The sequence below is a fragment of the Melozone crissalis genome, unplaced genomic scaffold, assembly GCF_028551555.1.
Source record: "Melozone crissalis strain CALT ecotype California unplaced genomic scaffold, PUWL_Pcris_2 ptg000029l_1, whole genome shotgun sequence".
Classification (NCBI taxonomy): Eukaryota; Metazoa; Chordata; class Aves; order Passeriformes; family Passerellidae; genus Melozone; species Melozone crissalis.
The window spans coordinates 16,121,738-16,149,162 of NW_026535807.1; the positions used below are offsets into that span (position 1 = coordinate 16,121,738).

The window sequence follows — 27,425 nt, forward strand, 5'->3', positions numbered from 1 at the left end:
CCGCGCGCGCCGCCGCTGGCCCCGCCCCGCCGCACGCCGCCTCAGGCCCATTGGTTGGCGTCCGCGAGGCTCGGTTCGCGATTGGTCTGCGTGGCTGTCACTCACGCGCGCGGCGGCGGCGGGTCGGCGGTGCGCTCGGGAGCGGCTTCGTGCGCGGCTGCTCCTTCACGGCCCTGCCTCCGCGCGGGAGGCGGCTGCCCACAGCGCCGGCCCCTGCCCCGGCTCCGATCCCCGTTCCCGAAGCAGCCGGTTGTGCCCCCAGCCCCACTGGGAGCCGGTTGGGCTCCCGCCCCCGAGGGAGCCGGCGGTGCCCCGGCCGCGCCGGGAGCCCTGAGGTGAGGCGTCGCTGTGCGCGCGCTCCCCTCAGAGCAGCCTCGGGCCCACTGTCGCCCCTCAGGCGAAGGGAGCCCCGACCGTGCTCGTGGTGTTTCATGTGCAGGGAGAGCTGAGAGGCTGGAAAAGGAGCCGCCTCTGCTACCGGCGCTGCTCATAAGGCTCGTTCACCGCCGCGGGTCGGCAGCTCCTGACTGCCCTCCCCGGTGTGGCCGCGGGGCTGTGCGGCGCTGGCTCAGCCGGACACTGCCAGCAGCTGGAACGGGACTAGGACAGTGCCAGCTCCTGCCCTGGCTCGAGCTTGTGAGTGGAGCAGGGCCAAGAGTGCGAGTGGCCGGGCCTTCCCACAGCCGCCTGTGCACGTGCGAGGCTACAGGGAGAGGGAGCCGGGGCTGAAAGGACAAAACCACGGAACTGCAGAGGGGAAAGGGAAATTGCTTCCTCCCTGTGTACTGGAGAGGTATTTGTACCAAGAAGTAGCATGCAGAGATTTTACATAAGTAGCTGGTCTCCTTTATTTAGGGAGACAAAACAAGGAGCCACTGGAGAGGATCCAGCAGAGGGCAACAAAGATGGAAGGTCTGAAGTACGTGTCTTATGAGGAGAGACCGCAGGAGCTGAGCCTGTTTAGTCCAGAGAAAAGTAAGGGGGGGATCTCGTTAATGCATATAAGTACTCAAAGGAGGTTGTCAAGAGGGTGATGCTCAGCAATAGGATGAGGAGTAATGGCTATAAAGTAAAACACAAGAAGTTTCACGTCAACATTAGGAAGAGCTTCTTTATGCTGAGGGTGGCAGGGCACTGGAATAGGCTGCTCAGGGGGCTCATGCAGTCTTCTTCTCTTGAGATACACTAAACCCACCTGACCGTGTTCCTGTGTCATCTTCCTTGATTGGGAAATTGGACTGGATGATGTCCAAAGGTCCCTTCTAACCCCAGCAGTTTTGTATTTCTGTGCAAATTGTTTCAGCCTCGGCCAATTAAAGTCTTCTCTGCCTCCCTTAGAACGGTAATGGTTGGTAATGTTTTATTCTTTTAGTGTTTCTCTTGTAGCAGTAAATAGAGCCTTGCAGTGGGAAGCTTCCCAAATAGATACTGTAGCTGACAGACCTCACATAAAGCCACATTTTCATGGGGGCTGTTTGTCTGCCTGCTGAATGTAACACAGATGGTAAAAATGGGATCCTTGGGCTCTTAGAGCATCCATCCCTTTGCCAGGAGGGAGCAGGTAAGACAATCTGGAGATCTTCGCTGCAGGGCATTCCTTCTGCTGCTTCCCTGGGCTGTGTTTGATTTTACAGAGGAGGGCAGTGGAGGCCTGACTGTTGCAGGGTTTCCCCGTGCAGCAGGAGCAGGACTGTGGTGCCAGTGCCTGCCAGGCTGGAGCCAAGTTGGTCTCCCCAGCTCTCCCTGCAGCAGCATTCCTAGGGGGCAGCTGCCAGCTGCTCTGTAGTTGTTTGTGTGGTGATTTTTGGGAGAAATTGGAGTAGAAGAGGTTGTGGCCTCTCTGAGACAGTGTTGAAAAGCAGCCATCAATGGAGGAATGGCAATGAGTGCTCAGGGAAAGCCATAGTTGCTCCAGGGACTGTGAGTCAGAAAAGAGAGGGGCCCTCATTTCTCATGGATCACAGCAGGAAAATGTGGTTGTTGTTCTGTTTGTCTCGAACAGTTCCAAGTGTGATATGCAGCCGCTGTTTTGTAAGGTTTCATTTCCTTTGTCTCCTGCAGTCATCTTGTTTGTTTTTATTCCCCCTCTGTCTGGCTCTGCCTCTTCTCTCCTTTAGGAGACCGACTTCTCTCTAGCAGGGTTTGCCCTTTCTGACCTTTCCATCTTTCAAGTGTTTCTCTTCCCTCTATTATGTTGTGAGGTTTTCTCCTTCCTCTGCTCTTCACAGTTCAGCTCTGGCTCTGTCCCCCTTGTTTGCCCTCTGGGGATGGTAACAGTGTGAAACACCCTTGATCCATGAAGTCCAGGTCTTCTGTGAGCATCCCTGCCAACCTCTGACTTGTGGTTTATGAAGAGAGAGAGGAATAAAAGAAATCATCTAGGAGAGACTGAAGGTCTTCCTGCAGGGAAACCAGAGTGAGCCACCTGTGGGGTGGAGAGCCAGGGACTGGAGCTGAAGGTCAGTGTGTCAGTGGCTTTCTGGGACCCAGGACAGGCAGCAGAGTTGTGCCTGTGTGTGGGCAGCTCACTTCTGCCCTGCCATGGGCACAGACTGGCCTCTGACCTCTGGAGGTGGTGGCTCTGGGAAGGAGCAGGTTGCAGGGCTTAGCTGGTTGGCTGGCACATGAGTATTTTTTAGGGGTAGTCCTTTGTTACTTTTACAGTGTGAGTAACTGGTTTTGTGCTTGTGATTGGGATTAGGGCAAGCAATCTGCATTCTGTCAGAGGGGAACCTGTTATTTAGTATCCCAAGGAACTCACACTCTTCTCTTGCGTTGTTTTCTAGCCCAGAAGAGCTGCAAATGCTGTGCTGTGGAGAACCCACGGACTGTGGTCAGCTGGTGCTTAGCCAGTGACCTGTGGTAGCACCAGGTGAATCTCAGCACTGACAGATCAGTAGGTGGCAACGAGGAACAGGTGTGGAAGCCAGAAGCTTCAGAAACTTCACCACAATGAGTTGCTTCACCCATCCACTGCTCAGGAAGTTGTTGAGGCTCCCAGCCCAGTGTGTGCCAGGACTGGGGACTCCAAGGAAAGGTGCTGTGCTCAGTCCAAAGCAGTTGTTTCTGAGGCAGAGCTGCAGTGCAGGACCTGGGCTCGTGACTGCCACTGATATGGTCAACTATTGGCAGAAGGAGTTTGAGACAAATGGGATCCCTGAAGCACGAGAATCCAGTCAATATATTGTGTCATTTGTCCTGGGAGCAAAAACAGTTAAGTAATAGGAAAAGAGTAATGTCTGTGTGTGCTTCTCACTTCTTCATTTTGACTGAATCTCTTTTTTATCTCATTTAGAGGGAGTAGAACAACTTATCCTCCCTTAGATGGCAGAGGGGCTGAGGGGTAGTGTATTATTGCCAGTAGAACACTCAGGGGTCTCTTAAAATCTCTTTTGCAGACTCTGAAGTGTAACATAAACATCCACCCTCACTTGCCTGATGAAGTGATTCTTAATTTTAATTGTTCTTGTCAACCCCAAAAAGTAGCAGAACAGTAGTAAAGGTTTGTTTCTAAACATGCAGATAAGTTCTTCTGATGGGTCTCCAGCTGGTTTCTAGCAGTCCCAGGCAATTGTGTTTGCCAGCATCCTGTGTCACCCTGAGGATGCCTGTGGCAGAGGACCCTCCAGTGGCACAGGTGGGCAGGTTTTAAAGTGACTTTGTCTTCAGTTTCAGAGTCTGGATTCCAAAAGCCTCCACGCTCCACTTACAGCACAGCAGCAGGAGCAAATCCAGCAGCTGAGCCACAAGCGGCTCCAAAGGTAGGAGCATCCTCCTGTACATGTTCCTCTGGAGGGCTTTCCTTCAGCCTAAAGCAGCCAGGAGAATGGCAGCAGAGGGAGGCAGCTCACATGTCAGCTGTGCTCTGGTGGTCTCTCATGGTGATTCAAATGAGGGCCACAGCTTATCCACCTGCAAGGCCACTGTCCAGTTGGTCAGGCCCCAGCCTGTACTGGTGCATGGGGTTATTCCTCCCCAGTTTATGATTTCATATTACTCCCTACTGATTTTTATGAGATTCCTGTGCCCATTTCTCCAGAGGTGTCTCTGAAAATTTGCACACCCATCTCGCCTGTTAGCTACTCCTCCCAATTAAATCTATTACTGCAGGGTTGGCAAGGGTGCTCTGTCCCTTTAGCCAGACCAGTAAGGTATTATGGGATATCAATCTTGGGATACTCCACTAGAAATCAGCCTTCAGTTGAGCCTTGTGCTGCTGAAATCAGCCATCCAAGCCTGACTTTGAGTCAGTTTCCAGCCCACCTCATTTATCCAGTCTGCACTGCATCAACTTGTACATGAGGATGTTATGGGAGACAGTGTCAGAACCCCAGGGAAGATCAAGATCTGGTTTTGATACATCAGACTGGTCATTGTGTCATGGGTGACTATCAGCTCACTCAGGAGTGATTTCCCCTTTGTGCATCTGTGCTGACCAGTCTCAATCACCTCCCTGCCCTTGGCATGTTTGGACACAGCCTCGAGGACTCCCTGTTCCATCACCTTCCCCAGTACCAAGGTGAGGCTGACTGACCTGTAGCTCCCAGTTCCAGTGCTTGATGTCAGACTGGGCTGTGGGCAGGGAGCTGCCCCTGCTCCCTCAGTGTGACAGACTGGGCTGTGGGCAGGGAGCTGCCCCTGCTCCCTCAGTGTGACAGACCGGGCTGTGGGCAGGGAGCTGCCCCTGCTCCCTCAGTGTGACAGACCGGGCTGTGGGCAGGGAGCTGCCCTGCTCCCTCAGTGTGACAGAGTGGGCTGTGGGCAGGGAGCTGCCCTGCTCCCTCAGTGTGACAGACCGGGCTGTGGGCAGGGAGCTGCCCTGCTCCCTCAGTGTGACAGACTGGGCTGTGGGCAGGGAGCTGCCCCTGCTGCCTCAGTGTGACAGACTGGGCTGTGGGCAGGGAGCTGCCCCTGCTCCCTCAGTGTGACAGAGGGGGCTGTGGGCAGGGAGCTGCCCTGCTCCCTCAGTGTGACAGACCGGGCTGTGGGCAGGGAGCTGCCCTGCTCCCTCAGTGTGACAGACTGGGCTGTGGGCAGGGAGCTGCCCTGCTCCCTCAGTGTGCCCATGCACGTTGCTGATGCAGTTGCTGGCCCTGGGCAGGGGCTGTGGTAAGCAGGGTGCCATGAGAGCGCCCCCGCTCACCCTGCGCAGCCCCTGAGCGCTCACGCTCCCCTTGCCCACCGCAGGATGCCAGTGCAGTACGTGCTTGGAGAGTGGGACTTCCAGGAGCTGACCCTGCAGATGAGACCCCCAGTGTTTATTCCACGGCCTGAAACAGAGGTATGGATGTGGGGAACGTGGTGGGGGCGGGCTTGGATGTGTGAGGTATGTGGCACGATACAATCAGGGCATTGCTGTGAAAGCATCCTGTGTGCTGTGAGGCTGCAGTGATGGGGAAATCATATCACTCCACTTCTTTTAGAATGGAGGTGGTTCAAAGCTTGTGATCTGGAGCTGATGCTAGTAACCTTTGCCTCCTACCTCAGAGGAAGGGATGCTGCAAGCTGATGTATCTCTTAATTACACAGAAATCAATTGCCATTGATGGAAGGATGTGGCTTTGCTTTCCTTAGTTCTGCTATAGTAAGGACTCCTGAGAAGTTCAAAATATCTACTGCTATATCCCAGTGGCTTAGAGTATACAGGAATCTAAACATTGTCCAGAGGTTGCCAGCAGAACCCTGCAATAGCAGGAAAACAGTAATGCAATCCAGAGAGCCTGAGTGTCCATGTGCTGGCTGGTAGGAAGTGGCACCTACTGTCTGTCTCATGGCTCCATGGTGGTTTCTGGACAAATACAGGAAACTGAAAGGTAAGTTCTGAGCTGGGCTGGAACTAAATGTGACTGTCAGTCATAAGAATGTAAAGGACAGCCATACATGACCAAGTTAAAACTCCCGTGTTCCCCAGCATTCCTACTGCTATGGAAGAGCTTAAGATCTACCTGGTGACACTTGCCCTGACAGTAGCCTAGTTTCACTTTCAGCACATGGGCCATCCTAGCAAGGAAACCTTTTTGTTCACTAGTCCTCAGGAAGCTTAGGATTTACAAGGTGGGTTTTTGTTTGGTTTTATTTTGGATTGGTTTGGGGTTTTTTTTACCTTCTGAGAATTTGTTTTCTTTTGGAGATGAAGTGGAGATGAGTCCCAGAAACTTAAACCTGTTTCAGTCTAGTAGTCCTTTCTTCAATTATTTGCCCGTTGTAACGGGCAAAAGTTAAATAGAAATTTAAGGACAAAGACAACTGGAGCTTCTGTTGTGCCCTTTAAAGAAAAGGGTGCTATTGAAATCCATGAGGAGGTTCCAGAGCTTTTAGTGGGAATCAGCACAGCTACAGCATAGACATCCTCTCAAATCACAGAGAGGAAGAATATTTAGAACCAGAGTCTTGGTTTGGTGTGGGGCATCAGCAGCACTTCATGGAGAATCTTCTGGGCCCTAAATCATAGTGCTGACACTTGTGTCCAGAGAAGTTGGGAGCTCTCTGCCTGGATGGGGTTGATCATTCTGTAGTGATTGAGTTTGGAGATGGAACTCCAAGGAATAATTTTGCCAGTTGGAGCCAGCAATGGTTGCCTTTGTTATTGTCAACAGTATTTCTGCTCTGGATGATCCAAGAGAGTATTTCCAACCTCCAAATCCCAATTAGTTCATGGATGCAATGGGAGCATTGAAATCAGGGAAAACTTGTATGTTCTGCAAGTCAAAATATCTTCTGGTGAGGCTTCCTCTGGAGTTGTGCTCTGGTTCTTCACCCCATGCAGTGCCAGGCTCAAAACAAAGGCCTATTGTGTGGGGGAGAAGCTGGGCTGCCCAATGCTTGAGAATGTTGTTAATTGATCCCAGATGCCTGATTTTTGTAAAAGCATCTCTGCTGGCCCAAACTGGAGTACAGTGCTGTGTTTGAAACCACTGAACATATCCTGGTGCAAAAATGGACTGTAAACAGCTTAACCCAGACTTGTCTCTGGCAAAACTTTATTTGTTGTGTCACTTAACTTACTATGAAGGCACATTTTTAGCACATTTATTGCAGAAGACCAGAAGTTCATGATAATGATTCAGGAGTGGAGCTCTGTGGAGAGTTTGTTTGTGATGTGCTGGGGAGGTTCCTGTGACAGGAGAGCCATGGGGACAAAATCCAACTATTGAGCAGCACCTGGCAGGACATGGCTGTAGACTGGTGCTGCTTCCAGGAGCTGTGTCCTGTGTGTAACCTGTGCACAAAGGGGCGTCCAGATCCTTTCCTTCTGCTGGAGGAAAGGCTGGTAATTTCTGACTTTGTGTGATGGGTTTGGGTTGGGCTTTGTCTATGTTTTGTTTCATCAGAGTAATTTTTTTCACCCTTCACTGGACTTGAAAACTGCAGTGCAAGTACCTGCTTTCAGAAATGTTAAAGTTCTTTGCATCTGTTGCTTATCTTTTGTTTAGAATTTGTCTGCAGTGTTCTTAAAAGCAGCAGTGCTGAAACTTTTCACCAGATAATTTCTGTTCTTTAGGAAGCAGTTAATTGTTATCCCAGGTTCAAGTTTATCTGTGACTGCACACACAAGCCACGTGTCTTGTTTCTGGCTGAGAAAATGTGACTCCCTAAACTGACTCAGTGCAGATACACAGGCAGCTTCAAAATTTTCTTCCTAATTTTCTGTTTGTAGCTTCTGCAGGTGCTCCTGTGTGTTGGTTTGAGTCTGAGGAGAAGGGAAGCCATGTTTATGACACACATGTTGTTCTCTGGTTGCAACAGCAGGGTTATGACTCTTGCTCCAGGGCCTTGGTAATGGCATGAAATTAAACACAGCATGACCCAAACCACGAGCATTGTTTCAGGCCTGGGGACAGAGACACACGCAGAGAGAGAAGCTCCCTTGTCTGCCTCATTCTGTCCTGTGTGAAATTTGCCCCCATGTGATCTGTTTGGTTCTCTCTGGTAGCTGAGCCCTCTCCTGTTCTCCCCCTGCGGGAATGTTTGTGCAGCACATGTGGCTTTGTTCTGCTGCTCCATGGGAATCTGGCTGGAAGGGGACAGGCAGCCAGAAGCAGGGAAAGAGCAGGTCCCAGTCAGGGAGGAAAGCTTTGGACTGGCTGCTGTGAGTGCTGAGTGGGTTTGGGAGGGCCTTGGAACTCAGCATCCTCCCACCTTTCCTCCCGTGGCACCAGAGCCAGGCTCCTGCACTGGGAAAGTTTGAACCAAAGTTATGGGGTGTGCACAATGAGTTATCTTGTTAGGCGATTATTGTAATGTCGAGGCATCCCTCTCTCAACACTGCTCCCTCACTAGTAATGGAGAAGAAAGACCTTTTCCCAAAGCAAGTATTTTTTTGAACTTCTAAAATTTTAGAAGTTCGAAATTTTGCTTTTTTGCAAGAAGTTCAAGTTCTTGCTTTGGGAGAAACAGGACAAAGAGGAGGAGTATTCACCCAGCCGTGGATATGTCATTCCTTTTTTGCGCGGGTGACTGCAGGCTCTCTGGTCCGGCTTTGGCTCGGTCCAGGCCGCCTCCAGGGAGGGCTGTGGGATCCGCGGCACGCCCGCCTCTACCCCCAGAGGGCGCTCCAGGCTCACGCTCTGCGAGTTCCTGACGGTTCCATTTCCCAGCCGTCATCCCGGGGTTTCTCATGGTTCTGAGAAGGCTTCATTGTTCAGTGGGGAAAATATGGCCATCGTTTGTGCTTTGCAGCTATTGATAGGATAGCTCCTATAGCAGATGGTGGGAACGAAATGCCAAGAGAAAAGGTGGGTGGGGAAGGGTCCCTTCTTCTCTTGACAGTCAGCAGTTAAGGAGTGTTCTCAGCCAAAGCTGGATTTGGGGCCATCCTGCTTCGTAATTGCTAATGGATCTGTCCCCCACTGATTGTTTAATCCTCTTTAGAGTCTGTCTGTGTCTAACCTCCCTGGCGTCATGTGATAGCAAATCTTTTATTGTAGGTGGGAAAAGTATATTCTTTGCTTCTGTGCTGCCTGCTTGTTTAAGCATAAAGGAAAACCTTCAGTTTTTATTATATAACACCTAAATAATTCACTACAACATTTGTAATTTTTAGTAATGTCTCTGTCTATTCTTTTTCCACCTGTGATTTTTAAGCTCTTTTGCTTGTTTCCCAAAATAGGTTGTTTCTTTCCCATGATAACATGCTTGAAAGCTGAAGTCAATGCTGTTTACTTGCACCTGCCCGTGGAATGGCATTCATTGTGTGGGGTGTTCTGTGAAAACACTGGAGTCAAAGATTGGCTCAGAGAAACCTTTAATGAAGTTTAACTTCTAGATAAACATAATCATTAAACTTTCAAGAAGGTCCAGCACACAGAGAAGGGAGAGTTTTCTTTTCCTGACCTGTATATGCAAATAAACAGATTGCAAGGTGGGCCCTTTCTCTCTCCAGTGTTTTATGTCAAAGCAGTGACACATTTTCTGTTCCAGTCAGTGCTGAAAGGAAGCCTTTGATGCAGAAATGTTCTTTCATTTCTGTAATTTCTTTACCACAGATGGATACTTCTTGGAATGGTCTGAAGGTCACACTGTCTAGTGAGTACAGCCATTAATCAAAAGTCGGAAGATTGGCTTTTTTCATAGTTTTGCCTCTGAGCAGTGTCTCTTCAAGGGAAAACTGTATCCCCTTTCTGTGTAATGGGCTTCCCAGTCTGGGAACAGGGCTAATAGTGCCCTGTTTTGACAGAGCTTAAGGCCCTTTCTTGAGATATGTGTAGACTTGTATAAGGCATATTAAACATAAATACAGTAGAGCATTATTTAATAAATCAAAAATTATCTGCTATCTGTCAAAATAGAGCTGTAAGCAAATGTGCTAAAGATGGAGGGTTGCTGTTATGGCCTCACAGATCAGATTTTGCCTATATGATAGACAACACTTCATGTGTTGGAGGAGAAAAATATTTTCTGCAGGTGGGCTGTGGCACAGAGGCTGGGGAATGGAAGTCACAAAGGGAGCAGAGCAATTGGAATTGCCCTTTGAGCTAGGCACAAAGATCATATATAGAGAGACAAATAGAGCAGCCTGTGCCTTGTGGCTGAGGCACTCATGCTGCCAGAAGGGCTTGGAGAAAGATTTGGGATTGCCAGTGTCTCAGGGATATTGGCTGACCAGGAGCACCCACTTTTTGCTGCCCAGTGAGCTGGTGGGATCCTTGCATGTGGGACAGGGGAGTGCCACGTGCATGTAGCAGCATCAAATAATGAGTATTACAGTAATGGAATAGCTGCAGAACTATTATGTCCAGTTATGTTACTGGCTGCTTGAGGAAGAAGTGGAAAATTAGATGTGGAGAAAAAACACTGTGTGGATTAATAGTTTGAAAAAATCTGCCTTGTTGTTGAAGAGTGTGTAGCTCATCAGAGACAAGCTTAGGGGTAAATTATCTGGCACAGACAGCAGGAATTTGAAAACTGAAGTCTCTCTGGTTCACAGACAAGTGTATAATAAGCACTATAAATGCAGAGCAGAAGAAAAGGTGCACATCTCAGCAGAGAGTGTAATTAAATGCTGAAACAGCATAGCAAGAGTCTATTGCTGGCCACTTGAAAATCAGGACAGAATGTTTTCCCCGGACAGATTTCTTCTTGTTCAAAAGGAAGTGATGGAAGAAACAGGGTTGTTCCTGGCTGACTGGCCAAGATGAACTGTGGCGGTAGTTTCTGCTGGCTTCCTATGAAGAAAACAAGACTGTGCTAGTGCAGAGAATTGCTTCCAAGCTGGTGATTTTCAGGACAGACAAAAAATGGAAATTTAAAGCTAAAATTTGTTCTGAAGACAAGGAAAGCAGCAGCTGTTCTTTTAAGTCATGCACAAACCTGTCCCCCAGGTTAACTTGTATAGATTTTTCTAATACGTTCTCACAGAGCTCCCTGTTGTTAATGCCTGTATTTTGGGGGGGGTTTAATCTCCCTATTGTGATTGAAAGAGCCTCCTGTTTCCATGCATTTCCAGTGAGTCCTGTAGCACATCAGCAGTGAAAGCAGGAAGTAGGACTAAAACTGGAGAAAAACAAGCTTTAAAATGGCTGTGACAGATGGGACTCGAGCAGATTCCCTCATAAGGGGGAGAAAAATCCTTTTCCTCCCCCAAGCTCTTTTCAAACATCCAAGTAACTAGAGCTAGAGATTAGCAAGCTAGACTTGTGCTTCTGTCCAGATGCTGTGTCTGGCAGTGGTCAATACCTGTATCTGCAGAGAAAGCAAAAGAAACCTCCTTTGATCTGGAGAGGTGTGCCTGGCTAGAGCTCAGTGCTGGACACCTGAGGTATGGGCAGTACACAGCAACTTGGATCCACTCTTGCCCCCAGGCATGGCTAAATTTAGATGTGACAGCTGTGGTGATTCCTCTTGGGCACGAGCACAGATGGGTTGCTGCCTGTTGGTAGAGTCATTCCTGGGTGCTGTCACAGCCTCTGCTCCAGCAGATGAAGCAGCACATGGCATGTGCCCTGACATCAGGAGCAGCTGCTGTGTGACCAAAGCCAAACCCCTTCCTCAGTACTGGGTGTGCTTTGACATGCTTGTGTGTCATTGCCAATGCCTAAAGCCACCCTTTCTCTCAGCATCAGTGGCTCCTCTGGAGTTACTCAGGTGCTTTGATTCCCATCCATTTATAGTGGGACTTCCATGGGTTTGATCCCCACATGGGCCATTCACTTCAGAGCTGGACTCAATGCTCCACGTGGGTCCCTTCTAGCTCAGAATATTCTGTGATTTTTCTCTGTCCTACTATAGTGCCAGGCAGAAGAGCCCAGGACAAAAGCCCTGCCTGCCCATGAAGCAGTGGGCTGGTTTGATGGCTTGGTTTTGGAAGTGGGACTGGCAGGGATTTTCTAGGGCCATTGCCATGGAGTTGGGTTTCCAGCTTGGCTTCCTGGTGTTTGTCATGTGCTGATTGGGAGCCAAGTGGGCAAACAAGATGGGAGAGGTGATTGGGTTAATATCAGATCAGGTTCTATGGAAAGTCCTGGATTCTGAGAATAGAAGTTTCTGGGAAGCGCACAGATAAGTGAAACATTCCCAGGAAGTGAGAGAGAGCAGAGAGAAGGTTATCAGGGTTTTCCTGGGTTTTTTTTTGCTTTCCTTCTTCAGCTTAGTGACCTGGGAATTTAGAGTCTCCTGCCACCCTGGCTCTTACCCCTGGAACTTTGTCTTCCCTGCTTTCCCCTGGGGCACGGAAAAAGGGTGTTTGTAGGGAATGCAGTAGCAGTTTGTGACTTCCACCCTTGCCTTTCCTGTTCCTCACTTCCTCTTGTTTTATTTAGTTAGTTTGTCCTTTTTGATGGCAAAAACATCTGATGGGCCCTTCCCAGGTGCTGGGCTGGAGCAGAGGATCCCCTCAGCTCTGTCCCTGTGCTCGGCTCTGCAGCCAGCCTTGAGCCCAGGAGCCTCTGCTGCCTCCTCCTGACTGTCTCAGGGCTGGAACCCAGCTGAGCCTGTGCTGGTTCTGCCTGGGCTGCAGCTGTGCAGCCTCTGTGCTTTGGGTGCTGGCAGCCCCTGGCCTCTCACTGCTTTGTGCAGCTGCAGTTCCAAGAAATGCAGTGAACCAGAGCCCTGGCCACAGGGCAGAGGTGACACCAAGAGCCTGTGAGAGCAGAGAGGGTGCTGGGGGCCTTGGGGAACCACACTTGTGGGTGGAAGGGTGAGGCAGAGGCTCAGGGGAAGCTGGAGGTGTTCACAAAGTTTTGCATTTGTTGCACTCAAAGAGAAGGTGGGGGGTGGAGTCCAAATAAAGGACAGTGTGAACTTAGGGTGAATCTGGCAGTGAAGCAAGATTTCCTGGAACCACAAGGTGAGAACAGCCTGTGAGTGGTTTGGCTAAGGGACAAAAACTTGACAGCCTCTTGAGTGCTGGAAGTTAGGTAGCATGAGAAGCAAATATTTGTGTCCCCTGTACATGTAAGCACAGGGTAATCACAGAATGACAGAACAATTGGGGTTGGAAGGAACCTCTGCAGATCATCCGGCCCCAATCCCCCTGCCAAGGCAGGGTCACCTGCTGCAGGTGACACAGGATTGTGTCCGGGGGGGGTTGGAACATCTCCAAAGGGGAGACTTTGTGCCTTCCCTGGGCAGCTGTTCCAGTGCTCTGTCACGATCAATGTAAAGAAGTTTTTCCTCATGTTGAGCTGAAACTTCTTGTGTTTTAGTTTATGGCCATACATAAGATTTGCTTCAAGGAAAAAATTCAAGGAGCTACTGAATCCACTTTTCCATGTGACTTCTGTCTCTTTGTCCTGGCTGTTTCAACACCTCTGCTCATCTGTGTATGGAATGAAATGTGCAGGTGTTACCAGCTCTATCATGGGGCTGCCCAAACCATGTAGGGGACCTTCCTTCCCTTTCACCTTGCTGCCATTGCTAGCAAAAGCAGGCAGAGGATTTTAGGGTCTTTCTGGTTCTGTCTGTTTGCCATTCAGTCCCTTCACTCCTTCCAAAACTGACTTTTGCTGCAGGAAGGAGCTTCTTGCAAAGACTAGAGGAGAAAAATTCTTCAAAATGTTCATTTCCCCATTCTGACACAATTATCACACTGATAACCACGTGTCTGATACCAGGCTCCAGGATGAAAGTAGTTCTGCAGTACCTGTAGTACTGGTTAGCAGAATTTTTTTTGTTGTAGGTTGGGTTGTAACTGACAATAATGACTCACACTGTAAGCAATAATTTGAATGTTAATAACTCCACAATTGAGAGTTCATTCTATCCAGTGATTAGCATGCTGTAAGCAAATATGGAATTGGGTCATAAAGTGTTTTTGTTTATTTCCCACTGGAATTTCTGTAACTTCATATCTCAGCCTTCAAAGCTGGTGATGAAACTGATGGTTAAAATGGCTTTTTGGTAATGTTGGCATTGCATTAGCAGGTGTTTGTGCTCTGAATCTGTTCAGTCTGAGAAGACATGGCGTATCCTACTCAGTCAAGATCCCAGCCTTTGGCCAGTTGCAGTTGTCCCAGTCCCAGTTTCTCTGTGCCACTCCCAGGCACCTCTTTTTAGCACCATCAGCCTCTTTGTTGCTTTTCCCTCATTGTGGTTCCAGTAGGATTCTTGTGCAAAGGCTGGGAATGTCTGACTTGTCTATTTTGTAGTCTTTGTGTGAACACTGTAATACTCAGCCAGAAATACTTCATCTCCCAAGATGAGACTTGAAAGGGGCTCTGCTGTGTTCTGCAAAGTGCTGTAATTTATCAATTTCCAATGGTGATATTTTGGAGGTGATGGTGTGATTGGAGAAGTTCAGATTTTGGCTGTGTCGTTTGCTAGAAGGTGAAAAATACTGAGAAGAATCTGATGAATATGGTTTCAAAGCAATTTTTGATAATTTAATCATTCCTGAAACCTAGTGGCAATGGGAGTGGGATGACTGGACATACTCTGTGTCATGATTGCTGGATTTTCCTAATTGCCACTTAGAATACATCTTCTTTGCTAGTCAATCAGGTTGAAAATAATTATTCAGCCTTTTATTGTAGTGAGGTACTAATGTCTGGAAAATGATGCCATTCCTTTAGGTTGTCCCATTATTTTTATGTCTTTTACTTTTGCACTATTATAGTAAATGTGTATTATGAGAAAACCAGCCTTTGCCTCAGTAAGAATTGAAAAGAAATAACCAAGACAATGAGGTAAGGCAGTCAGAAAGCAGGACTCAAAGCCTAAGTAATATCAATGTCTCATTTTATTTGTATTTTATGTGGTAAAACCTGAAATCAGTCATGTTTAAATAGGAGCTTTGGCAAGCACACTAAAATGCTTTCACTGTGGAATGTGTAAAGGAGGCATTCCATTCAAACCCATCAAGCTTGAAATTACTAATGAGAAACCTTAAGGAAGTTAATAAATGGTTAGAATAGTCCTAGTGTATGGAAGTCATATTTGGACATTTGTAATCACTAACTTGTGCTACTCTGGGAACAGATGGTTCTGAGTTACTGTGGAGATTTCCAGGAAATGTTTGTAAGTGTCCAGAAATGGCTGGTATTTAAAGAAGTGATTTAATAGCCAAGCAGATTTTTTTGTGTGCCTTTTCTTCTGTGGTCTTGGAATCCTCAGCGCCCCACCTGCTCTGCCAAAGGAAGCTGTAGCTGCAGTCTCTGGCTGTCTGCAGTGCCTGAGTCTTTTCAGGCTGATTCATCTGGAGCTGTTTGAATGGCCAAAGCCTCTTCTCACAGAAGTGGGGAGCTCTGGTGTTTATTTTTCCCTTTTGCTGTCTGAGTCCTGTAATAGTTTCCTCCAGGTTGGGAGCCTGTGAGACTGTTTTCATCTATAATTGTCTAGGGAAGGAATCCCAGAGCAGCAGTGAGGAATTTGGGATTTTGGAGGCTCTTGGAAAAACTTCCATATGAGGGCAATGCCAGTAATGACATGGTGACCAGGGCAGGGCATGTGGCTCCTCATACCTGGCTGAATATATTCAGATATCAGTCCCCAAACTTGCCTGCTCCAGGGATGGTTCAACAAAGCTCATCTACCTGAATGCTTCATTTTTGTACCTGTTTGCATCTCCCTTCCCACTTACTGCACATGTGGAGTGGCCTGTCCTGAAGAATGTGTGAATCTCTTCAGAGGTACTGCAGCTTTGCACAAGGCATCTCTTTTTCTGTGCCCCAGTGAGGATGAGAGATCCAAGGAGAGGCTTCTGCCCTTATGCACAAGCCTGTCCAGTTCAGGCTTCTGACAAAAGCCATTGTAAACTAACAGAGAAGCTGACCTGCCTGCCAGGACTTGTTCCTTTTAAACATTCCAGCTTATGCCAGTTATTTTTTGTAAATGTTGTTAAACTTTCTGGATTTACAGGAGCGATCCAAGAGCAGCCCTCTCAAGCAGAGAATCCTAGGGAACACCTAGGGCAGAAGGCCTGTGTGTGCTGTTGTGCCCTGGAAGCACAAGGATGGGAGGGAGCTGAGGGCACTGCTGAGCTGTTGATGCACTCAGTGTTCATAAGGTTTCCATCTTACAGTTTTCTCCAGTGAATAACAAAGGAAGTTCATGCTGCAGTCAGAGGGAGGCACATGTGTGCTTTCTCTTTTATCTCATTTTCACAAACCTTAGAAATCTTTGAGACCTCTCCTGCTGTATTGGATTTTATATAACATGGCAAAGGGATTTAAAAAAGAAAAGATTGACGTGAGGGAGGAGGCAGACATGGCAGAACTGCATACAGATCCAGGAGCATGGATAAAAATCTTTTCCATGTGACTTTATAGCAACAAAATGTAGTAGGAGTCCACAATCTGAAATCTATGCAGGGAGCTGCTCATTGGATCATTTAGTAACTCATTGCCTTGACTTTTCATCTGCAGGTTGGATTGGTTCAGATGCTATCAGGAGCTGTGCAACTGCCTCCTGGTCACCTACTGTACTGAGACTGTGTAGAAATCTTGAGTTTTGAAGCTTACAAATTCTGAAAGCCAAAATCTTGGAGTAAATGGTGTTGCAGAAGATAATGTGCTCCAGCTGTCTGGTTATTGTTTTTCCCAACAGTGCTAGAAGATTTCAGAGGATCTGTGGGAGATTGTATCCTGAGGATTTGGTCACTAATCAAAGCACCCTGTGAGGCAGATGGAGCTGAAGTGACTTCTGGCATGTCAGTTCCATTACTGCCATCTGTGTTTTTAAAATTAGCAACAAAAATACATTGGGTACAGAGTTAAGAAATTTAAACTTCAGTCTTCAGATCACAAAGGTGTGAGTCAAAACAGCTCCCTTAGTAATTTTGTTTGTTTGTTTTCTTAGGACCTTGTCTCTTTAGTTGTGGAGGAAGAATTTCAGAAATGTGAGAATTCAGCCCTCTGTTTCCCAGTTCCTGTTCCTCGTCCTGTGATCCTGGAAATTGGCTGTGGCTCTGGAGCAATTGCTCTGAGTCTGCTCTGTAAACTGCCACAGGTGAGCTCCCTTCAGTGCTCCTGGTGCAATAGATGCCTGTGTTAGAGGACAATCCCACTCTGCTCATCTTCACTGAGATGTCACAGACTTCTCTGAAGGCACTTTGGCAGCTCAGGTCTCTGACAGGCTCTGTAAGTTCCTGCTAGGTAGAGGAGGGATATTTGGGAATTTCTCCCGGTCCCCATCTGTCTGCAGGAATAGCAAAGGCATAATCAGAATGAAATAAGTGAAGTGCTCATTCTGAGCTGCTGCAGCTCACTAATAATCACCTTACCTTGAAGCACTGGTGGGTGTTGGTTTAAGATACTAACCTGGACTGAGACATGGGCACACACTCTATTTGTTGAATTTATGGGGCAGTCATCTCTAAAAACCACCTTGCTATGAATCAGAAGATCTGGTCTCTAGGAAACTGAAGACTAAATGATACAGGAAAGGGATTTACCATAGCAGTGTCAGTACTTGGGATCAAAAAGACAAGCAAATCTCACTGCCACAACTGCCAAACCACATGTTTTTGTAGTTTTCTGTTCCCTAGTAACAACCCAAGAGTCAAAAAAGCAGGAGGGGACTGAGATCTGGGTGCCCAAAGCCCTTCTTGCCCTGATTCTTGTGGTGTGTCACAGGTTTATGGAGATACTCTTGGTCAAGAAAACGAGAAAGGAATCCAAGATCTCATTGCCTGTGCTCAAGGGAAAAATATTCCCCTCTCCTGAGTGCTGCAGACCAGGCAGTTCCTTCTCAAGAATGAGAATTGCTGTGGCCAGCCCCTCCTCTTGTAGAAGTATAAGCCCTGCTGTGGAAGAATTAGAGGCTGATGCCTCTAATGGAAGGGGTGTTCCTCCTCCCAGTGACCTGAGAAGGTTAATATTTGAGCTTCATGACTTCAGAGTATAATTGCTCTGGTTTCCTGAGCTGGGAGAAGAGCTTCATGCTCTTTTCCTTGCTTGGTAATTTAAAGAGCTGCATCAGTCTGTCTCTGTAATTCTTCATGACAGTCCTTTCCCAGCCCAAACTGCTGTACCCAGGGAAATAAGGAGCCTTGACTGATTAGAATTAGTGGTAGCCACACTGACAGCTAAGTGGAGTTACACTCTGGGTAATCTCCTTAGTGTTTGAGGCAGAATTTGGCACTAAGGTACTGAGAAAACAGCAGCAGTTTTTCATTTATGGTCTCAGCTGTGCCCTTCACCTTAAGGGTGAGCTTCATGTGTGTGGGTGCTGGCCTGGGACCACGAAATTAATCCCCTTAGGATTGATGGCAAATCATTCCATCATCTCCAAATGCCAAGCAGGTTCTTCAAGCATGTGTCCTCTGTGTAAATCCTACCAACATCTGTGCTTAAAAAAACATCAAGCATAGCAAAACCAAGGTAGGCCTTTGTGGTTTTCCCAAGGTGGAATTGAAGGTCAAACAAATCTCTCTTTGTGGGGCCCTGTCTCTTACCATTATGCTGGAGAGCTTTTAAATGCCTGACACACTGTCAAGTACGTGCAGTCAATACAGGCAGTGAATCTGTTTAAGGACTGCAGTTGAGTAACTGGGTAAAAGGTGTCTGCATAACAGATGGAAAATGCCAGAACCTGTGTCCAAGTGGTTGTGTTAGTGTCAGGAGGGATCCTGTCTGTGCTAGGAAGGATAAATCCACCAACATGACCTCCCAGCAGGCTGTGCCTTGCCCAGACTGGCCAGAGTTCTGAGTCTCACCCTGCCAGGAGCAGTGAGGGGTCAGTGAAGTGAGTCACTGGGGCTCTGTTCTTGTCTGTTCTGGTGGGCTGCTGGCTGTGCTGTAGAGAGCTCCAGTCACCTCAGTGCTTCACACACATCACTGTGATCCCAGCTATGCCTGCATGCATTCCTCAGGAGCTGTTCCTGTCAGGAGCCAAGAGTGAGCAGTCTCTTGGCAGTTTTGATCTTGCATGTTTGGCAGAGCATGTCTGCTCAGGATTCTTGATGTTATAACACCTGCTTGGTGGATTTGTTGTCTTTTTCTGTTCCAGAGCAGAGTCATAGCCATGGACAAAGAGGAGGCTGCTGTGGATCTCACCAGGGAGAATGCACATAGGTACAAGAGCACATATTACTCATTTTTTTCATAATTGTTGCTTGAGAAAGACCAAGAGTTGTCAATACTTGTACACGTGTTTCATGTTTATCACCACTGGAAACCAGAGACTGTTTAATTGTTGAGCTCTCAAAGTGTGTAACAATTTAGGAAAAAAGAAAGCTTGTGTTTACCAGAGTGTATTTCTTTGGCTTGTGAACATGCTTTGCAAAGACAGCAGCCTAAATAATGCAGTGGTACTCACGTGCTGTTTGTCAAGGGTTTTCAGAGTGGTTTTTGGTAGCTATTCTTACTCCTGTCTGTGCACTCAGGAAGCTCAGGACTGAAGTAGGAATGTTTATGTCACTTAGAAGGTTAAGGACAAGTATATCCTGAGCCTTTCTCTCTCTGGCTCCCTCAATCATTATTGTTGTGCTTGTTTCTGTCCTTGCTCCTCCAGAAATGCTTGCACAGTCAAGTAGCACTTTTCCTCTGATGTGCTGCCTGGTGTCCCTCAGCATCCTCCCTGCAGTCTTGGTTTGGTGGGAATTGTGCTGCTGGATCCCATGCAGTTCAGGCACCTGTGCTGTGGCAGGATGGATGTTCAGAGCTGCTGGCTCAAACACCTTGTGCTGAAGTCAGAGAGATGTCTGTCAGGTTGTCCTTGTCCTTCCTAGAGCTCCACTTCCTCAGCTGGTTCTTCTGTCAGGTTGTTCTGGACTGTCACTAGCACAGGGACCCCCAGAGCTGGAATCCCACTATGCTTCTGAGTCTCTGTAGGCTTTGTCAAATGAGCTCCAGATTGCATTCACATCCTCAGTAACTGCTGGGCCCTAGGCATTCATTAGAGCCATCTCAGAAAAAATTCCTGTTGCTATTTCTCATGGAGTCCAGTACAGCTGTGAGTCTCAAGAGGTGCTCATTAACTGGGATTTCTGTGCACAGACCCACAAACCCCTCTTTTCCCAAGCTGCTGCCAGCACTGGGGGGGCTACTTCTGGTTCTGGCTGCACTGGGCTGCATTTCTTCACTTCTTGCAAGTCTCAGCTTGTGTGTGAGTCTGAAGAGCTGAGTAAGAACAAGCCCTTCCCAAACTGGTACCTCACTGTTACCCTTTGCCTCCTAGCCCAGTTACAGAGAGTGAGGAGCAGAGGTTTCTTCCTAATGTGTCAGTGTCAAACCAAATTCTGTTGCAATTTTTCATAGATATAATAAAAGCTGGCCAGATCTTTGTCTCCTTGATAAACTGTAACTCTGGCCTCTGGGGAAAATCATCTTGCTTATTAACATTGCTTCTTGGCTCAAGAGTGGATGAGGGAGTATAAATGCCATGTCAGAGAGCTAAATATTTCTCCATGGATATTTTCATTGTGTCTTTGTGTTCTTGTCCCTGGCATGGTGCCCTGTAGCTCTTGGGAGAGAAGCTAGCAGGATAAGCTGTGTTACTGCTTGACTGAACCCAGCTTAGATCCTGCCTGCTTTTCAGAGCTCCCTTATCCCAGCTGTGCTCTCTGGATGCTTAGATGAGTCTTACTGGATCAATCCCAGTGCCAGATCCATCTGGGCACATGGCACACAGTGCAGGAATCCCTCCCTTTCCTGATGCCCTCAGCAGAGGGAGTAGAACTTGGGTGTGAGGCCCCTGTGGTGGGAGGAGAGAATATGCTGGGAGGATCTTGGCAGCTGTGAATGTATGTGTGTCAGATAAGAGGTGCAATATTTAATGATCTGTTTGTAGAATGTATTGCTCATGAACACAAATACACTTCCTAATCTTTCTTCTTTCTGTTGTTGCATCTTGCATCTGGAATTTTACAGGTTGCAACTCCAAGAAAGGATTCACATCATCCATCGAGATGTTTCACACAGTAACTCTTTTCACTCTTATAATCCCCTTTGTCTTCTTCCCTTTTTGTCTTTGATGGGTGGAGGGAGGCATGAGAGGCAGCCAAAGAATCATTCTGGGATGCAGGCAGCAGAAGAGTGTTGAAGTTAATAGAGAAAAAGGTCAATAAGAAGTGAGCCAGTGAAGCTTTTCCCTGCAGAGATTTCCAGGGCAGATGATCAGCTGACACAAGTCCCTAATTGTATCAGAAAGTGAATTTTTCCTGGTTTAGGTGTCCCAAGGTTGTATCTGAGCTGGGAGTCCAGGTGCTCTTTACTGTTGCTGGGGAGAGGCAAATATATAAAGAGTGTAATTCATTCCATGCTGACATGGAGGCTTTAGATAAACATCTGCATGTCTGTCCCTCCATTGATGGTAGAGGGAGCCCATATATTTAGCTTAGATCAAATGCCCAACCATATTAACCTGAAATTAGGCTAGTTGAACCAGGAAAGGATGCTTTTCTTCCCCAGAGCCAGCTGAAACCAGTTAAAACTAGCGTTTGGTGGGGCCTGTCCAGTTAGGTCGATGGTGCTTGGCTGTTTGTCAGCAGCTGTGGAGGCAGGAGCTGCAGCACTGTGGTTCATTAGCACACCTTTCTGACACTCTGCTGCCTCTTAGAGCTGAAAGCCCTGTGCCAAGAGGCTGCCCAAGGACAGTGCCACACTCACATGGTTCCATCAGCTCTGATTCAGGGCTGGCCTGTGTCAGACAGAGCAGGAGTGTAGGGAGCTGCTCCTGGTCTGCATGAGAGCAGCCCATTGCTGTTTTTGCTGAGGGGCCCTGGCTCTGCAGCTCGTTGGAGGTCCTGCTGCAGCTCTGTAAGAGGAGGGATGTTCCCCTGGACAGCCAGTCTAAGCTCCCACTTAGGCCTTTGTGGGCTCTCTGAGTTCTGGTTGCTGCTTTAGATCCCAGTGGGCACAGAGTCCCAGGGCATCAAGCTCCTGTGCTTTTTAACATGTTTTGTTAAGCAGGCTCTTGATATGAAAAAATGATACTTCATCTGTGCTTTCCTTTGTATCACTCTTGCACTCCTGAGACAGGGAGCAAGGCACACCATTGCAGAAAGAAATAGGATAAAATTTTATGATCACAAAGCAGAGTCAAACACATTTCTGTGTGCCTGGAGACAGTTTCCTGGGGAGGATCTTTACACTGAGCTTATAGGGAAGATGCTGTGGTTGAGAGCTGCTTGTGATTCTTTTTCTTTCCTAGGTTCTGCCAAACAGCTGTTGCTCTGGGGCCCCATAGATGTCATAGTCAGTAACCCCCCATATGTTTTCCATGAAGACATGGCTTCCTTGGATGCAGAAATCCTCTGGTAATCAAACAAAGAGATTTTTCCTCTCCTGTTCCTTGAAGCAAGGTTTTCTGTCTGCTTCCTGTACTACACACAGTTGCACACAAAATGTGCAAATGTAATATACACATGCAAAATATAGGTGTGTTTATTTGGAATATAATAACACAGCCTTGCTTTCATACTGCTTACATGCCTGAAGCAACATGGAAGATTTCTTAAAATAGAAAAAGTACGCAGTTTGAAATTAGCAAGTTCCCAATCCAAAACTAATTGTCATGCATGTGAGAAGAAAGTCCTGTCCCCACCTCTGTACAAGATGTGCACCAGAGCAGGTTCTGGCAGCTGAGCTTTCTGCATCCCAGCTGGCTCTGCTGGGCCAGCCACAGCCTGAGCTGCTGTCTGGCATGGATCAGTCAAGCCCTTGCTGCCCAACACCTTTGCTCTCTGGCCAGCTTAGAGAGAACAGACTATGTGTTGGATCCCAGCTACAGTTGGATCCTAACTTTCAGAAATACTTCAGGGGATGTTTTCTCCTTGTGCTGAATGTGGGGTTTCTCAGCCCAGTGGTAGCTGCTTCTCCCTCCCTGTGTTTCCCACTGAAGTGAGTGAGTGCCATCCCCTGCTTTGGGGGTGCTGCAGTTCAGGTGTGGCAGGTGCACCTTTCTTTGTGGAGTGATGCAGGAATTGCTGTAAATGTCTTTTTCTTCCCATACTCCAGCTATGAGGACCTTGATGCCCTGGATGGGGGAGATGATGGCATGAGAATCATCAAAACAATTCTGTCTTTGGCTCCTTCTCTTCTCAAGGTTTCTGGGTAAGCACTATCATATTTTGAATTTCACGTCTTTTATTCATCCATTCTGTAAATTCTGTACTTCCTGTATGAAAACAAAACAGAGGGAAAATAGTTGCCAATTGTCCCCTCATTGCCCCAGTTAGTAATAGTTTTTAAAATGTCATGCGTGCAAGCAAAATTAGCTTGAAATTGGTGTTAGCCTTTCCTTGGCTGTTGGTGGCATTTCCTGGTCATTAGTGAAGGGAGAATCCTTGAAAGTGAAAGCAGCAACAAAAAGAACATGGAAGAGAACAGCCAAGAAAGAGAGTGCAGAAAGCAGGGGAACTTTCTAAAATGAGTAACTGATGGAAGGAGAAGCAATGGACATCTCTTTGAGGGTAGATGTAGATCCCCACTTCCCTCCCACCCTTTCATTAGGGGAAATTTCTTTGTTGTACCAGTATAGAATGCTGAATATCCCAGGAAAATGAAGATCAGTCAGGGATAGTTTCTTAAATGTTAAATTTCTCCATGATGAATATTCAAGACTGATTGTTCCTATTCTCTGTCACATGGGATCCATTTTGAAGATCACCATGCTGATACCCAAAAGTCTGGGTGTAGTGTTCATGTGCCAGGGCATTCACACATCCCATTGAATATTCCTGACATTTGGCCACCATAAGAGAGGTCATTGAAAATCTGCTCTTTTGAGAAGAAGAATGGGAATATTGAGAGGCATAGTGCATGCAGAATTCATTCCTCATGCTTTGCATGACCACAAGAGAAGAAGATGCTCCTCAGAATTTCCCAGCATTAGAGACTGGTCCTGTGGGGTTGTTTCTTGAGACTATTTCTTTTCCTTCTCTTTTTGTTTGTTTAATAAGGTCAAGCCCTCATCGAGGAGTGGAAGTTTTTTAAGGTCAGAAATGAGATCCACACCCAGCTTGTATTTAGCCTGGTGAATTTGTAGGGAGTATTCAGTGTGGGATGTTTTAAGTGTTCTCAGGAGAGCATTTGATGGGGTTTGGCTTGTGTCCTTAGCCTGCTAAAGTGTCTCTTGCTGTGTCCCAGGCCATAACCAGCTCCATGACTCCCTGTGCCTGTGAGCTGGGGTGGTTCTGCTTTGTCACAGGAGGGAACATAGGGAATGAGCCAGTCATAAAGCCTGGCAGAGATGGAAATTGCCCTGCAGTGCCCAGGCCTGGTACTGGTGCCCTAACTGAGGTTATTTGGTCAGTTCCATGTAGGCCTAAATGCTGGTGTTGTTTTCATAACTGATTTATGGAGACATTTACTGTGGAAGAATGTGTGTTCTGACTTGTTCTTCATGTCTCTTGCTGCTCATACACAGAGGGACTTCAGGCTGCCAGGCCAGTGCTCAGTGCTCCTGCAGCATAAAAAAATGCTGCCTTTAAATCTTTGGGGGTTTCAGAAGCAGATGGCTGGTGGAATCTCTGGGTGACCTTCAGAAGGGCTCATTACTTCTTGATACAAGACTTTAACTCCTCACACACAGTATCATGAGAATTCCCCCCAGGATCAACACTTTCTCTCCTGAGGGAGGCAGCTGGGATCTGCATCTTATGTGGACAGCTATGATCTATGTGGTTTGGGGTTGTTGGACTGCACTGTGTTTACTGACCTTTTAATTTCCTGCACTGGTCAGAGTCACACAGAAAGAAAGACCTTAATTTTCATCAGTTTAGCAACCTAAATGTGCATCTCTCCAATTCTGCTCCCAAATGTGCCTTTTCAGGAGTGTGTTTCTGGAAGTAGATCCCAGGCATCCAGATATGGTGGAGCACTGGCTACAGGCACACCCAGAATTACTGCTCACCCTCCATGCCATTCACAAGGACTTTTGTGGCAAGTAAGTCTTGTTTTGCCTTTGCATTTTTGGAGGTTTTGTGTCCTTTGAAGGTCCCTGCACCTTTATGTATTGAGTGAACTCAGAGCAGCTTCACAGCTGAAGGCAGTCTTTGACAAAACAGGGGCTCCCCTGGTTGTATTTCAGTTTCTGATGATATTCTGAAACAGCCTGGCAAGTGTTTGAGTCAGAAATTCTGAGCCAGGTGAGCATTTCTGATGGGGTGATTGGCTCTGGTGGGGTTATTGCCATTGGAAAATTACTGCTCCTATAGGATGGAGGTAGAGGCACATTGTCCCTAGTAAGACTTATAGCTCTGGTCTTTCTTCTTTCCACAGGCCTAGGTTTCTGCACATCCAGAAACAAAGCAGCTGACAACTGTCAGACATAACTCTCCCTGCAGGATGCTTTTTGCCCTTGAGCCCAGCTGAGCAGCTGGTTGAAAACTCCTCCTGCCTTGTGAAAGGAATCTCCATTCCCTGGAGTGTTGGACTTTTCATGCAGTGACAGACCCCTCATATCCTGACACAGACCTCATCCAGAGATGCAGAAGTTCAGCTGAGCATGTGGAAGTGTTCCACCTTCCTCAGGGAACTGCATGAAACTTTTTAGTCTGCTCTGCTAAAGTGACTCAATCATCTCAGGACCTAAGATAGAAGGGTTCACAGCTCCAGATTAAAAATACAACTTCTCAACGTGCCAAATCACCCATTTGGCCTAGAAAGAATTTAATTATATTTTTTTAAATTGGCCTTGAGATACATTTATATAAAATGTGACCAGATGGGGTGATAAGCTCAAATCCTGGCTTATACTGGCACATGGATTTGCAGGTATAACAGGACATAACTGTTGTGCACATTTGAGATGCAGTTCTGTTCCAGGATCCTGATGCTCCATAGCAAAGCAGCCTTTGTGTCCCACTCCTGCTGAGTGATTGTCTCTGAAGGATCTTACAGCACCTGAATTTACAGCCTTTGACATTTGGTGGATGCTGCCAGAAATGGTCAACGCATTATAATAAAGACAGTGCTTCAGACCAGGGTCCTTACAAGAATTTCACTGCAGCTATTCAGAGATGCTGGCAGGCCTGAATAAACATCTGGCACCCACACATTGCTCTGATAGTAATAGAAATGCCTAAATTCCACATGAGGCATTTAATTGCAACACTTTAAAGAGAAGGCCAGAGTCACTACTCCACATTTGCAGATGGAGAAGTTGAAAAACAGGAGGTGAAATGACCTGCAGAAAGTTTGACAAGCTGAGTTTGGAGTAGGACCCAGGCTCTTGACAGGCGTGGGAGTAGCTGAGCTCTGTCTCTCTGGGAAGGATGACTCAGCCTAGGCCAGCCTGAAACAGCTCTGAGAGAAGTCCCCAAAGTGGACAGTCAACATCATGTCAGTGTAAATAATGGCAGGATGAAATTCAAGCTGCTGCTGCTGCTGCTGTTTGCAGTGGTGCAGGTTCCCTTCTGGAGCACAGCTAGCCAGGGAAGGAAGGAAAGAAGCCAAGGAAAGGGTCTGTTCTTCCAGGCCAGATGGAAGCAGTTGCTGAGCCAGTGGAGGTGAGCACTCAGGAGGGGTGGGAGCATCCAGCCAGGGCCCTGCTGTGTGTGCCAGGGAGGAGCTCCCAGGCTCTGTCCAGGCTGGCCTGGGGCTGCACAGCCAGGAGCATCAGGCAGGACATGCAGCAGCAAGCTGAGTCTGTTGGAAGGCTGCAGCAGGGTCACAGGGTGTTACATGAGCCCTGACACATCTGTTCCCTTTCCCCTCTGCCTCTCCCACACTCTCACTCCTCAGATGAGTTTTCTCCATCCCCTTCACTGCTGAACATCAGCCCTGCTTTCCCACAGACACCTGAGCTCTCTCTGAGGAACCAGCACTTGGGCTCCAGCTGGAACCTTTCCCTGCTCACAGCTCTGTTCACAGACTTGCCTTTCACCCATTGTACATCTCACATTAATTTATCCACTCCAGTAGTTTACCATGTCTGTGCACTCTTTACTTGAATTTTTGAGTCTTCTCTGGCCTGCCCTGGTTAAACAAAGTAGAAGAAATCTAGGGAAGGAGAGAACAAAAATAGGTCAGTTAAAGTGCACTTGAGCAAAGGTTTGAAAATAGCACTTCAGTACAGCTCATTTCTGGCCTCCCAGAGCCATGAGTACAAAGTGCAGTCAAAGGGTATTTTGTGTGGTTGTGCCTTTTTCCTAATAGTAATTTAGAGGTATTCAGTTTGTCAGATTCTATTTAAAAATTAAATGTAAAGAAATGAGTTCTCAGATTTCTTCTGGGTGTTAGCAGTGTTTGTGTATGAAACAGAGCATTCTGCACAGCCTGCTTCTGCAGGAGGCCTTAAAAGCTGGAAAGTCCATGGGCTGATGGGGGTGTTAAACAGCATCATGCTGCATTCTTTAGAGGGTGGGCTGGTTCCCTGCAGCAGACAGGTGCTAGGTGGCTCTACAAGAGTGCCAGTGGCTGGGCTGCAGAAGGCAGTGTGCTTTTTCTTGGAAGCATCAGTGAATCCCTTGTCCAAGCACTGAGCAGGACAAATCCCCTGCAAGACAGACTATTGGTCTAATCCAGTAGGACAAGTGTTAAATTCCTATTCTTACCACTAAAACACTTGCATTTCTATGTATTTGCATTGCATAGTGATTATATATC

General features: G+C 47.4%; 1 protein-coding gene across 1 annotated transcript; it reads left to right on the forward strand.

Moving 5' to 3' along the window:
* Positions 1-143: 143 nt before the first annotated feature.
* Positions 144-27,425, forward strand: HEMK1 (HemK methyltransferase family member 1). Its single transcript, XM_054281187.1, has 11 exons — positions 144-335; positions 2,787-3,213; positions 3,670-3,761; positions 5,188-5,281; positions 16,732-16,881; positions 18,883-18,947; positions 20,745-20,794; positions 22,027-22,132; positions 22,833-22,928; positions 24,649-24,762; positions 25,098-27,425. Exons 2-11 carry the CDS (start codon positions 2,953-2,955, stop codon positions 25,132-25,134), a joined length of 1,065 nt encoding a protein of 354 aa, XP_054137162.1. The 5' UTR covers positions 144-335; positions 2,787-2,952; the 3' UTR covers positions 25,135-27,425.